The 13,524-nt window shown below is 53.3% G+C and overlaps 1 protein-coding gene across 2 annotated transcripts; it reads right to left on the bottom strand.

The window, feature by feature from the left end:
- Positions 1-10: 10 nt before the first annotated feature.
- DDX39A (DExD-box helicase 39A) lies at positions 11-8,693 on the bottom strand. Of its 2 annotated transcripts, none has more exons than XM_086698870.1 (11): positions 8,545-8,693; positions 4,252-4,463; positions 3,992-4,119; positions 2,842-2,934; positions 2,291-2,474; positions 1,487-1,605; positions 1,008-1,139; positions 800-909; positions 546-690; positions 251-398; positions 11-161 (listed from the first exon to the last, which is right to left on the bottom strand). In XM_086698870.1, the coding sequence occupies exons 2-11, from the start codon at positions 4,457-4,459 to the stop codon at positions 145-147; spliced, it is 1,284 nt and encodes a 427-aa protein (XP_086554996.1). In that variant the 5' UTR covers positions 4,460-4,463; positions 8,545-8,693; the 3' UTR covers positions 11-144. The 2 variants fall into 2 exon arrangements, with proteins under 2 accessions (XP_086554996.1, XP_086554997.1); XM_086698871.1 differs by lacking the exon at positions 8,545-8,693 and adding an exon at positions 8,258-8,281.
- Between the last annotated feature and the right edge of the window lie 4,831 nt (positions 8,694-13,524).

Below are 13,524 nucleotides of genomic sequence, written 5' to 3'. Positions count from 1 at the left end.
GAAGACAGACTTCCGTAATAAAACTTTACTCTTACACAAATCTACAGCTTTTAAACAGTAAAAAGGGAAGCCCCACTGGTGCCTAGAAAGAGGACTTGAAGCAGCACTCAGGAAACAGGGCGACTCTGGCCACCAGGCGTGTGGTTACCGGCTCTGCTCAACTGTAAGACACACAGAGGGGAGGCCAGTGAGACGGGGAAGAGGGTCCCTGTCCGGGCCCAGCCCCCCCAGCCCCGCCCCCAACACTTACTGTATGTAGAGATATCAATTTCTTCAGGAAGTTCTGCTACGTTCACTTCAAACCTGTCCTGAACGTCATTGAGGATTTTGGCATCATTCTCATCAGACACAAAAGTGATGGCCAGACCTTTGGTCCCAAAACGTCCTGCACGGGCCACCTGCAGGGTGACAGGAGCAGGGGGTCAGGGGGGTCAGGTCACAGGGACACAACATGGGGATCTGAGGACAAGCAGGGCCACATCCCCACTCACCCCCACCCTGAGAGAGGGCCGTGAGGGAGGTAACAGCTCCGTGGAGGCACTCACTCGGTGGAGGTAGGTGTCCGAGTCCTCGGGCATGTCATAGTTGAAGACGATGTTGACTCGCTCAATGTCCATCCCTCGACCAAACAGATTGGTGGCCACCAGGATCCGCCGCTGGAAGTCTTTGAACTGCTGATAGCGTGACAGGCTGGGCACAGGAAGAACAAGAGGCGGCCATTAGACATGGGGTTCCCGAGTGGCACTCCCCGTGAGGGGCTGAGGGGCCTGCTGCGGGCCCGAGGGCGGCACCCACTCACCGCTCCTCCTGCGCCATGCCCCTGTGGATAGCGATGGCCGGGAAGTTCTGCTCCACAAGGAGCTGGGCCAGGGCCATGCAGCGCTGCACCGACTTCACGAAGATCACCACCTGCGAGGCAGGGAGGCAAGAAGCGGCGGTCAGGGCCAGAGCCCCCGTGCGCCGGCCTCGCCAAGGCCCGGAACCCCAGGACAGCCACGCGGTGTCACCTGGTTAAACTCCAGCACGTCCAAGAGATCAAACAGCTTGCGGTTCTTCTCGCTGTCCTTGAGCTTGACGTAGTACTGCTGGAGTCCGTGTAGCGTGAGCTTGGTCTCATCGTCTACAAACACCTCCATGGGCTGTGCAGGAAGGGGCAGGCGGGGCTTACTTCTGGGCATCTTGCCTGCCTAGAACCTTCCGGCGAAGGACTCCACGTTGCGATGCTTCCCAGAGGGCCTGCGTACCCCGATAAATGCCTCTCTCCCAATCGTTGATCTAAGCTCGGCTCTGACTCAGGTATAGACCAAGCTCAGCTCCTAGTCTGACAAGACACAGGAGGGAAGGAAGGCTCCGGGGCCTCCCGGCATTCTTGTGCGGTGAGGCAAGTGTGGGCGTCCCGGAGCAGCAGCGGCTCAGGACACGGAACCGAGGAGGGCCAGAGGTGCCGCGCCGAGGCCGTGGCTGGCTGCCGTCCCACCCTACTCACGTCTTGCATGAACTTCCTGCACACGGGCCTGATCTCCTTGCTCAGGGTGGCACTGAACATCATGCACTGCTTCTCGTGGGGCGTCAGGCGGAAGATCTCCTGCACGTCCCGCCGCATGTCTGGGTGGGGAGGGCAAGAAATGGGTGGGCGTGAGCGCCTGCCGCGCGGCGACCCCCACCCGAGACCAGCCCCAGCTCCTCCCAACCTGTGCCAGGGAGTCGTTAGCGCCACGACGAGGGCGGCGTGAGCCGAGTGGAGGGAGGGGCGAGTCCCAGGTGCCTGAGGGGCTGGACTCGGGGCGGGCGCGGGAGGAGCTGCCATCCACTTACACGCCGCCAGAGCGGAGCAGCCGTGCCAGCGCGCCTCGAGCCACGCTTCAGGGAGGGGAGCCTGAGGCAGAGACAGCCGCTGGGGTGAGAGCTGCAGCTGCCTCCCGGGACACAAGCCCCATCTCCCACTGGCCCTGCGGGGCTCACGGAGGGCAGGCAGGGGCCCGGAACTAACCCAACGGGCGGCGAGGCCACAGCATGCCGAGGGCTGGCACGGACACACGCCCGGACTCACTCAGCTCGGGCTCGGAGGCAGGTCACTGTGCCGAGGCTACAACTCTCCCTGGAGTCGTCTACAGAGGCCAGTGTGCCAGCCACCCACGTGACCCTGCCCTGGGGCAACCTTCGGCCTGCCCTGACAGGGCCCACCTGGCTCTGAGGTCTGGGTGGGGGGAGGGGAGCTGTAAGGATGGCGGGGTGGGGGGCGTGGCGGGGTGGGCCTCCAGCAGCTCCTAGACCCAAGCAGGCCACTCACCCAGCTGCTCCAGCATCTTGTCGCACTCGTCCAGCACAAAGTGCTTCACATTCTTCAGGTTGAGGCTCCTGTTCCGTACGAGTGCCAGGATCCGGCCTGGTGTCCCCACGACGACGTGCGGACAGTTCTTCTTCAATACCTCTTCATCCTTCTTGATGGAAAGGCCCCCGAAGAACACAGACACCTATGTAGGAGGAGAGAAAGTTCCCTTCACCTGTCTAAGGGCTGAAGGCTCACACTCGCTCCAAACTGATGGCCACCCGGCCCGTGGCCCCGCCAGCTCAGGCTCCAGCAGCACCCCCGGGCCTAGTGCCTGGTGACCAGAGTGGCCTGAGAGTCTGGCCAGGACTCCGGTGGAAAGCAGCCCCACAGCTGGGACCGGCACAGGCCTCCGGAGGCCATGCATAATTCAACCGGCTTTTAAGGAATTTAAACCACCGCAAACCTCAAAGGCAGCCACCGCGGCCAAGCTTAGTAAACACTGGCCGGGCTACAGCCGGGGCAGCAACACTGCAGAAGACCACGCAGTACGTCCAGCCTGAGGGACTTACCTTGACGCTGGGCATGTACTTGGAGAAGCGTTCATATTCCTTGCTAATCTGGAATGCCAGCTCCCGAGTATGACACATGACCAGCACTGTCACCTGCAGGCGGAAGACAGACACTTTAGGCAGTGTCCCAAGTCCTACCCCAGCCAGAGCCCACTCTAGTGCCCTCCCTGGGGGCCCCATGCCCTCCGGGCTCTGGCCCCTTGAGGGTGCCTGCCACGCTGCTCCCCAAACCTCCGGCTGCTGGAAGGTCCGGTCCAGATGCTCTAGCTTCTCCCCACCCTTCGCCTGTCATTCACTCCCTATGTCCCCCCAGCTAGTGAGTGAGGCTTGTCTCCTGCTGCCAGGATCCACAGTGAGACCTAGCTGGTGAGGCAGCCCCTACCAACAGCTTCCTGAGTCTGCTCTCTGGTCAGCTCCTGACCACCCAAAGGCGGCTCCTGCCTTCAGGCCCATGACGCCAAGGGCTGCAACCACCACAGCCTCCCACTGAATCTCCCTCTCCATCGACCCTAAGGAGACAAGGGCTTGTGCACCCATATGCAGCCCGAGGGCGTGTGTCCCTGTGTGACAAAACAACACCGGAATGCACCTTGATTCTCCTCCAACAAAATTCACTTAAGAGGAAACGTTAGGTACAATCTCACCTGGGTAAATACGCACACACTCTAGAAAAGCACATAACCAAATAACAGCTGTGAAAATCTGGAGAATAAAATCGTGGGCACTTCTCAGTTTCTCCTCTTGGCTTATCATTTTTGGGCAGTATTTTGTCACAACTAAGTACCGTACTTAATTTTAAAAGCCCACAAAGAGGGGCACCTGGATGGCTCAGTCGGTTAAGTATCCGACTTTGGCTCAGGTCATGATCTGTTTGTGGGTTCGAGCCCCGTGTCGGGGTCTGTGCTGACAGCTTGGAGCCTGGAGCCTGCTTTGGATTCTGCATCTCCCTACCTCTCTGCCCCTCCCCTGCTTGCACCCTGCCTGTCTCTCTCCCTCTCTCAAAAATAAACATTAAAAGCTTTTTTTGAAAATTAAAAAAAATAAAATAAAAGCCCACAAAGAGAACGCAGCACCAGGAAGTTTTAACAAGGGAACCTGTGGCTAGCAATCCTCATGTAGCTCGGGCCCAGCAGGGAGGGCAACCACCTACCTGTCCGTTGACAGGCTCAATCTGCTGCAGGGTGGCCAGCACGAAGACGGCCGTCTTGCCCATCCCAGACTTGGCCTGACACAGGACATCCATGCCCAGGATGGCTTGGGGAATACACTCGTGCTGGACTGAGGGAGAGAGCACGTGTGAGCGGCCAGAAACCAGATGCTCCCTCTGTGCAGGCTCCTGGCCAGGCGGCTGAGGAGGCCACAGAGAGGGCGGTGAGGAGGTTCCTGGCAGGGAGAACCCAGGAGGCATACCCTCAGATGGATGCTCAAAGCCACAGTCCACGATGGCCCTAAGAAGCTCCGGCTTCAGCAAAAAGTCCCGGAAGCCAGAGCTGTGGATGGAAACGTAGGAACCCTTGACGTCTTTCTTGGGGGGAGCAGGAGTGCTCTCTGGAGGAGCCTGGGGCTCTTCATCTTCCTCGTAATCCAGAAGCTCATTTTCCACATCCTGTTCCGCCATGGCGCTGACAACAGAGGAGGGAGGAAGGGTCGAGGGAAGCGAGTGAGTTTGAGAAAGAAAACTCCCCCGTCCAGGGAGAAGACCGCCCAGCAGCTGCAGTCTACGGACACAGGTCGAGGAGGAACAAAGCACCGGAGCCATCTTCCGAGCTGGTACAGCTGATGAAGCCAAGACGGGGCCAGCGCTCTGACCCCTCTCCCTCACACTCCCCACAGACTCCTGCACAAAGTCCCACCCGCTCCTCCCGAGCAGCACCTCCCAGCCTCAGCTTGTCCCGCTCACACCTTCACTCCTGCACCCCCTCAGCTTTCCCCGTGCCCCTCTCCGCCCCACTCACACATGCACACACCCCCCCCCCCCCGGCTCCAGGGCCTCCCTCTGCTCTCACAGTAAGATCCCCATACTTCCCCATGGCTCTCGCATCCCTGTGCATCGTCCCCGGCACACCTCGTTCCACAAGACCCCTCTCAAACCACCCGCAGCCTTGTCTGCCCGCTCGCTCATCAAGCCCCTACCCCAAGCGTTTGCCGCACGCGGCCGCCGCCAGGAAAACTCTAATAAAGCTCAGGCCACCTAAGCCAAAGGAGGCCCCCTCCCCACCACTCCGCAAAGAGTCTACCGGGCCTGCACAGGATAGGACCCCTGGGACCCGGAGATGTGGCTGCCAGAACGCTGGAGAGACCTGAGTCTGTAGGAGCAGGGTCACGCCCTGCCCCAGCTCCTCCCGCTACTTGTGGTCTGCACAGGGGAATAAGTACTGTCATCAGCAGCCTTCCCACCGCGCCCAGGCTGCTAAGAACTGCTAAGAACGAAGCGGAGATGGTAAAGAGAATTAATACAGTTTGCTCCCTTCCTGCCTTATCCAGTATGGGCACAGGACCTACGGGGCGCAAGCTACAAGGGTCCCAAATGTGAGAATATGGCCTTCTGCCCTCCCAACTCCATCCAGCCTCCAGTCTAGACGGAGAGGATGCTGAAGTAGTCCCTCTTCTCCCTGAGCCGGATGTGGAGGGTCCTGGGCCCACTTTCTGGCCCTCCTGTCACTCATTCTCTCTGTGACTTCATCCAGCCCCAGGGCTTTGACCACCTCTGTGCAGAGGCCTCCCAAACGTGTGTCTCCATCGGGTGACAGCTTCCCTCAACAACAGACTCCGTTACCCAACTGCCTCTGCCACATCGACCCTTCGAGGCTGAACTCAAAATCCCAAGAGTAAAACCCTCTGTTCCTTCCTGCAGGCCTGCTTCTCAAAAGAGGCAATTTCATTCTCTCACTGGCTCTCTCTCTCTCCCCTGTCCAATCAGCCAACAAATCCCAACAGGACAATTAGGCCACTGCTTGCCCCTGCTACCTCACTGGTCCCAAGCTACCTCCACCTTTCTTTTTTAGAATTAGAACAGCTAGGGGCGCCTGGGTGGCTCAGTCGGTTGAGCGTCCGACTTCAGCTCGGGTCAGGATCTCGCGGTTTGTGAGTTCGAGCCCTGCATCGGGCTCTGGGCTGACGGCTCGGAGCCTGGAGCCTGCTTCGGATTCTGTGTCTCCTCCTCTCTCTGCCCCTCCCCTGCTCGTGCTCTTGTCTCTCTCTCTCAAAAATAAATAAAATAAAAAAAATAAAAACATTAAAAAAAAATTTTTTAATAAAATAAAATTAGAACAGCTTTACTGAGATATTCACATAGTATATTGTTCACCACTTTCAATGTCCCATATATTGGTTTTTGGTATTTTTTTTAACTTCCTAGTTTTGAGACCAAGAAAGCACATGTGCACAAGCAGGGGAGGGGCAGAGAGAGAGAGAGAGAGAGAGAGAGAGAGAGAGAGAGAGGATCCCAAGCAGGCTCCACGCTGCCAGAGCAGAGCCCCATTCGGGGCCCCATCTCACGAACTGCAAGATCATGACCTGAGCCGAAATCCAGAGTCAGACAGCCAGTTTTCAGTATTTTTAATGCAGTCCGGGATAAGTTCAACGACCACCACAGTTGGATTCGTTACCCATTTCAGTCAGTCTTGAAAAAGACCAGACCCTTTACCTCTCATCCTTCCCCCCTCAGTCCTCTGGGCAACCGTTAACCTGCTTTCTTTCCGTTTCTCCCTGGAACCAACATGCAATATGCAACCATCTGTCCTGTCCGGCTTCGCTCACTCACCACGTTTCATCCACTTTGCAGGAGGCATCAGCACCTCACTCCTGCTTGTGGCGGAACACTCCCCTGTGCGGGGCCGCCACTCTGTCCGTTGGCAGTTGGTGGCTCTGGGGGCGCCATCATCTCCTGCCTGGATGAGGCCCACAGTCTCCCTGTTTTCCACCCCCCTCCATCGTCTCTCCCCACAAAAGCCAGTAGGAGCCCACTAAAAGCGAAGTCGGAAAATGCTCAAAATCCCCCACAGGCTCCTACTGGGCTCAGAATAAAACTCAGGGGCCCTCAGCCTGACCTACCGGGCCCGACACAAACTGACCCCCCCCACACACACACCACGTTCGAACCTCATCTCCTCCGTCACCCCCACTCACCGGCCTTGCTGCTGTGCCCCTCACGCATGCCTCAGCCCCTTCGCACCTGCCATGCCCACTGCCGGCAGTGGCCGTGAGTCCCCCCGCTTTCTTCAGGACTCTTGCTCCAGAAGGACATTTCTGGCAGGCCCCAGCTAAAAAAGCACCCTTGTTCAGGTCATGCCTGCCAGCCCTTTGGCCCAGCCCAGAGCCTAAAACAGATAAGCACTCACACGCAAAGGCCCAATGAATAAAATTAAAATCGAGGCCTTCAGGCAGAACTTGGGGGCTAAAGCCAGCATATGCCCTCATCTGATTGCTGAAAAAGGCAACCTGAACAGGAAGGGGCTATTTCCCAGGCAGCCGAGAAAAGGGGAGGAGCCAGGAAAGGTCGGTTCCAAAGCACCACGCCCTTTTGGGGAATGGAGAGCAAGACTGGCTGAAGCAGAGGCAGAGGAGGAAGCTTGGAAAGCCGGTCTGATCGAGGGCACTCATACTTTATCTGCGAAGCAACAGGGAATCACTAAGGAGGTTTCTGAGGGGAGTAATGGCCCAAGAGCAACTTGCTCTAGAGGAGAAGACGAGCGGGGAATGAGACCAGCCACGGGGAAAACCAGTCACCAGGAGAGAGGATTAACCTGGGTGGGGGTGGTATGAGGGAACAACAAAATGGCACACTCAACAGGGCAGGACCATCTCCTGGGCAATCCCTGGGCAGATAACCGCTCAGAGCCGCCTACCCTGAGCTCCAAACCTGGGTGGCCAAGAGGGGACGGTGCAGTCAAAACAAACACAAACGTCAAGTGAAGTCTTTTTGTTCTTACAGGGGACAGATTCAGGGACAGCCTGAGTTGGAGGCACAAAATTCTCTAGGAAGTGGCTACATGGGCTCTAAAACTCAAAACAAATGAGACGGGGAGGGAACTGGGGGAGGGGTGTTTGTCCCACCCGGGTGGGCTGCGACTGCTGCGGCCCCCGGAACAGACCAACTCGAAAGCGGACACCCGGAAAGTGACAATTCAGACTAGCTCACGGTACCCATTCATTCTCAAGTGCCCCAGGGAAGACTTCCACTTCAGGGTTTGCCTCGGTGACATCTGTTTTATTCTAAATCTCTGGAAGTCCAAATCCCCTAACCATCTAACCATATAGCAACAGCACAGCAGGGTGGGGGAGGGCAAGTCCCTCGACTCGGAGAAGCCTAACGCGTCTACAAGGTCGGGATTCTCCCACCGCAACTCCAGACCCTGGCGCCCGGCCCCCAGAGTCCCTCCCCAAACGACTAGGGGGTCTCCTCTGACAGACAGACCTTCTCCCCAAGTCAGGCTCGACCCGCTAGCCGCCATGACAGCCCACTCCCGGAAGCGGGAACAAGCCCAGCGCGCCAACAGCTACCGCCCCCCCCCCCCACGCCTTGCGCATGCGCTATGGCGTTCAACGGCCGCAGCCGCGCGCGGCGGACGCCCCAACCGCCCCCCTTGTCTCGCGCCCCTTCCTCCTCATCCTCCCCTCAACTCCCAGGGTCTCCCCTCGCCCGCTCGCCCGCAGGTCCGACGTCTCCGCACCGCGGCACCGCGCTCCGGGTGCTTCGCTCACCTGGTTCCCCGTTCGCCTCCGCGCGCTGTGAGGAGTGCCGTCCGACTCTGGCTACCGGTCTCGCGCCCCGACACGAGCCACAACGCTTCCTGCCTCCTGCGTCGGACTGCGGCTCTGCTCACTGGACTGCTGGTTTCTCATTCAAGAAAGGCGGAAGCGGTGATTGGATGCTGCAGGAGGCGTCTGGAAGCTATTGGTGGAGAGAGGAAAGGGGGCGTGCCTCACGCCTCGGCTTCATTGGCCAATCTAAAAGTAGGCGCCCTGGTCTAAGGCCGATGTGAGCCCGTGCTCCGTCACGTGATTGGGGTTTTTCCGTCGGTGGGCGTCGACATATTTAGTACTGGCAGCGGAAGCCGGCTTGATTTGCCTGTCGGCTGTGTATCATCTGTCTGTTGAAGTGGTTTTTACGCTGGGCATGGGATTCAAGGTTTTCGAAGTGGGCATCAACTCGCGACTTCTTGGTTCTCCGGGGTGAGCCCGTGAAAGGGTCCTGAGAAGGACTGGGAGGTCGGAATGTCTCCAACGTGGAGAGGACAGGCTGCACCCGCAGTGGGGAAGGGACCGCTCGGGGCCCAGAGAGAAATGCGCGTCATCAACGTTTCCCATTTGCTGAGAGTCTTGTCCTGGGTGAGACTCTGTACTAGTGGCCATGCAGGCTCAGGCCACAAAACCCAAACCAGAATGTTTCACTCATAAGACGTTTTGGATTTTAATTTATCCCTGTATTACATTTTCCCAACCTTACCCCCCTCCCCCTGCCTTGTACTTTACTGAGGAAAAAGTCATAAGAAAATGTCCCCTGATTTTTCAAGATTGACAGCCGACTGACGATTGCCCACTGAAGATACAGAACATTTTCGTCACCCCCAGAAAGTTCTGTTGTGCCCCAGTCAGGTCTACCCTCAGCCCCAACCGGGCAAAACACTGTGGATTTCTATCACTATCCATGGGTTCTGGTCTCGAATTTCAGATAAACAGCATCATGCAATAGGTTGTCTTTTATATCTGGCTTTTTTGGCTCAACAAAATGTTTTTTGACGTCTGGTGCTGCATGTACTAGCTTTGTTTTGTTTTGTTTTTTGTTTTTCCCTTGCTGAGTAGTAGTTCACCCTGTGGCTATGATGGGGTTTGGGAGTGATGGTGGGGTTCGGAGCCCACGGCCAAGAAAGAATTCTTGAAGACGTCTTTGGTGCAAAAAGGTGATCTTATTAAAGCACAGGGACAGGGCTCCTGGGCAGAAAGAGCTGCACTGGGTTGTGAGAAGTGACTGCTTGTATACTGTGGAGTTGGGGGAGGTCAAGTCAAGGGGAAGGTTCTTTTTCTTTTTTTAATTTTTTTTTTAACGTTTATTTATTTTTGAGACAGAGAGAGACAGACCATGAACAGGGGAGGGGCAGAGAGAGAGGGAGACACAGAATCCGAAGCAGGCTCCAGGCTGTCAGCACAGAGCCGGACGCGGGGCTCGAACTCACGGAGTGCGAGATCATGACCTGAGCCAAAGTCCGAAGCTTACCCGACTGAGCCACCCAGGCGCCCCAAGAGGAAGGTTCTTAAAGGGACTTCCATATGCTAAAGGAGACCCAGATTACTGGAGGCCTAGCTACTGTCAGGCTAAGGTGGTTTTTTTCCCTCTAGCAAAGCATTTTCCGTAAGACAGTGCGGGGTTCCTGGAGATAAGGCTATTGAGAAGATTGCCCTTTTCTTGTAATATTACTAAGATGTTTGTAAACTGATGGAGACTGTCAGTTGACCATTTGTTTTCTGTCCTTTCCTTTGTTCTTGGGCAGCCAGGAGGGCCTGAGGAATGTCACACGTGTCCCACCTGGGGGGATGGGCGGGGGAGCGCGTGCTAGCTTGTGCTTTGCCCTCTGCTTGCCTTATGCTCCCTCATCAGATCCCCCGTGAACAACTTTGACCCTTAAATCGTTAAGGTTGCTAAAGGTGGAAGGTCTCATCTTCCTTAGCTTCTTCCTGCCGAGTAGGGGCATAGAGATGTCCCTACCTGTGGGTCAACATCGGTCAGTCGGGGAAGGTATAGGAGAGTCACAAAAGGCGGAGGCAGCCGAATCCACCGTGGACCACGGTGTTGTATGAACCTTCTGGAGCAGGAAGGATCATCTGGTGGCTTGAGGTTCCGGTAGCAATGGACTTTAGCGACTGCCAGTGAGATTTTTAGATGTCAAGCTTGAAGCATCCTCAGATGGAGTGGGAACAGGCAGCAGGAATCAGATGATTCTTTCTGGTTTGTAATTCAAATGTCTGTGGTGATCCTTTTGAATGCCCCATTGTGAGAGGGAATTGTTAGTATAAATTGGGGAAAGGAGAATGAAAAAAAAAAAAATGTGCAGCCTTCAATTTTGTTTGAAGAGGAGTTGGCCGGAATGAGAAGGCACATTAGTTTGCTCATTGGTTTCCTGTGAAGGAGGTACAAGCTTTATTCGATATAGGTGAGCCCATGAAGAGGGCCCCTCTAAACTTTACTGCAGTGGGAGTACGTAACATGACGCAGTAGGGGCCCTTACGTTTTGGAATTAAATCCCCTGCTATATTAGAGTTTCAATCCTTTAAATAAACCAGGCCTCCTCGGCTTATAGGGGGTGGGTTTCTAGTAACGGTCACATCAGGTTTAGGGAGGATATGGTTTGCATATTCACTTAGAGATTTACAAATTAACCTGGCTTCAAGTGAGAAATTTAATAAAACACCACAGTCTTTATCTATTGATAGGTCTAAAGTGAGAAAAGGCTTTTGATATACAATTGTTGGGGGAACCCATCCTGTTTTTTAGTTGTTTAAATAATTATATGCCCGTGAGGTGTTGTTATTATCCCCAAAGAATAACAAGCACAGGAGAAGGTCTATACATGAAACATTGTGACAGTTTTTCTGTTTACCTCAAGTTGTTCAGCGTAGGCAAATAACAAACATTTAAAGACAATCCGAACTAGAATTTAGTATCTAAAGGTGCATTGTTGAAGCAGTTTTTTCTCTCTAGAATCAACCGTTTTGGAGATAGCCAAGTCAAAACTCATTTGTAAAACAGGTACAATTTTAACTTGGCCTACCTATTTACATAAGTTCATCAAGAAATAGCAATTGGGGGGCGCCTGGGTGGCTCAGTCGGTTGAGCGTCCGACTTCGGCTCAGGTCACGATCTCGAGGTCCGTGAGTTCAAGCCCCGCGTCGGGCTCTGGACTGACGGCTCAGAGCCTGGAGCCTGGTTCCGATTCTGTGTCTCCCTCTCTCTCTCTGCCCCTCCCCCGTTCATGCTCTGTCTCTCTCTGTCTCAAAAATAAATAAACGTTAAAAAAAAAAAAAGAAATAGCAATTGGTTATATGGATCTTGGATAATTTGCTGGGACTTTTTATAAGGAATCTCTAGATTGAATGTTTAGCAGCCTCTCCAGGCCAGAAGCCAAGCCAAGTACTTGCCATCAGGCGTGCCTGAAATACCTGTTGATTTGAGCAAATTCCTCTTCACGAGGTCCCCAAGAGATCCTGAGGCTCCTGTACCCACCAGGAAGTGACATTCTTTAGTCACCTGGTAAGGCTGCTGGGAACTCTGTAAGCAGGGTATCAGGCCAACGTTTCCAGGGGCCTTTATGACTTGCCATGTTTCATAAGGTCAACCTTAGTTCCTTAAAGCTATATGGTCCTATCTGAGTCTACACATGACTCTCAAATATGACATTTCAGTCAAAGCCTTCGTAAAATAACCAGCATTTCAAATGGTGTCCTGTTACAAAGAGAAGATTCTTATCGAACTTACGCAAATAACTGTAATTGCCACAAAAGACAGAATACTCAGAGTTTTTGAATTTCAGAAGGTTTAGGTAGAGAGAAAGTTAAGTGCTGCTGGTTGTTTACAAACGAATACTTAATCACATTTTTGTGTATCATAGCTATCTTAAGAGAATGTTTCCTTAATCTGGAAGAGCAAGCAATACTTTAAAATAAGAGTGACAAAAACTGTAATTTTCCTCATTTCGTCCCATGTTCCTAATTCTTGTTCAGTTTGAATCCAGCTTTTTAGTTTTGGAAATTCTTACCCATTTTAGTTTTAGGATTTTAAAGATGTTAAATACCTGTATTTGTCATAAAGGTCCTTTTTAAAGTGTTTTGTTTTTTTTTGTTTGAGACAGTGTGAGTTGGGGAGGGGCAGAGAGAGACAGAGAGAGAGAGAGAGAGAGAGAGAGAGAAAGAGAATCCCAAGCAGGCTTCACGCTGCCAGCACAGAGCCTGATGTGGGGTTCGAACCTACAAACCATGAGATCATGACCTGAGCTGAAACCAAGCGTCCACGGCTTAACCAACTGAGTCACCCAGGCGCCCCCTAAAGGCCCTTTGTAAATCTTCTTGAAAATGAAACATGTTTTGTTAAGAGCATCAGAATAATTATAAATGACAAAATCTCAGAAATAGACATGGGGAGAGTTCATTATGATGCAATTGATGAGGTAATGCAGTTATTTCTGTGATACATAATACTTGAATAAATCAGAATGTCAAGTGAGGACCTTATACCAAAACACTAGAACTTTAGGAATCGCATATATATTTGAGTAGTGACAACACTTACCCATGCAATACAACCTAAGGTTTATCAGTATTTGATGGTGCTTTTTCAAGTAACTTAGCATACCAATAAAAAGGCCTAATTGGTCCAAAACACTTCATTTACAATTTAAATCTTGGGAAGCTTGTTAAAACCTTGGTTAAAAAAAACCTTAGAAATTAAATAGGAGTACAGACCATTACAAAACTTAAAACTAAATTATTCAACCAAGATGGCAATAAGAAATTCCGAAGGCAAATGTGTAGGGTTATATAGTTGTTAGCAAACCTAAGCTCCTTCAACACATCGAGGAGTTTTAATTAAGTAATCAAAGACCTGAAAGAGACAAAATATAAGCTTTGGTGTTCCGGGCAGACAAAAGAGAAAGGACCTTTGTTTATGTTTTTCTTATCAAGACCAGCACA

Source organism: Puma concolor, chromosome A2, assembly GCF_028749965.1.
Source record: "Puma concolor isolate L17-30 chromosome A2, mPumCon1.1.hap2, whole genome shotgun sequence".
Classification (NCBI taxonomy): Eukaryota; Metazoa; Chordata; class Mammalia; order Carnivora; family Felidae; genus Puma; species Puma concolor.
Note: the sequence above shows the minus strand (reverse complement) of the source record. Positions and strands in the feature narration are given on the sequence as shown.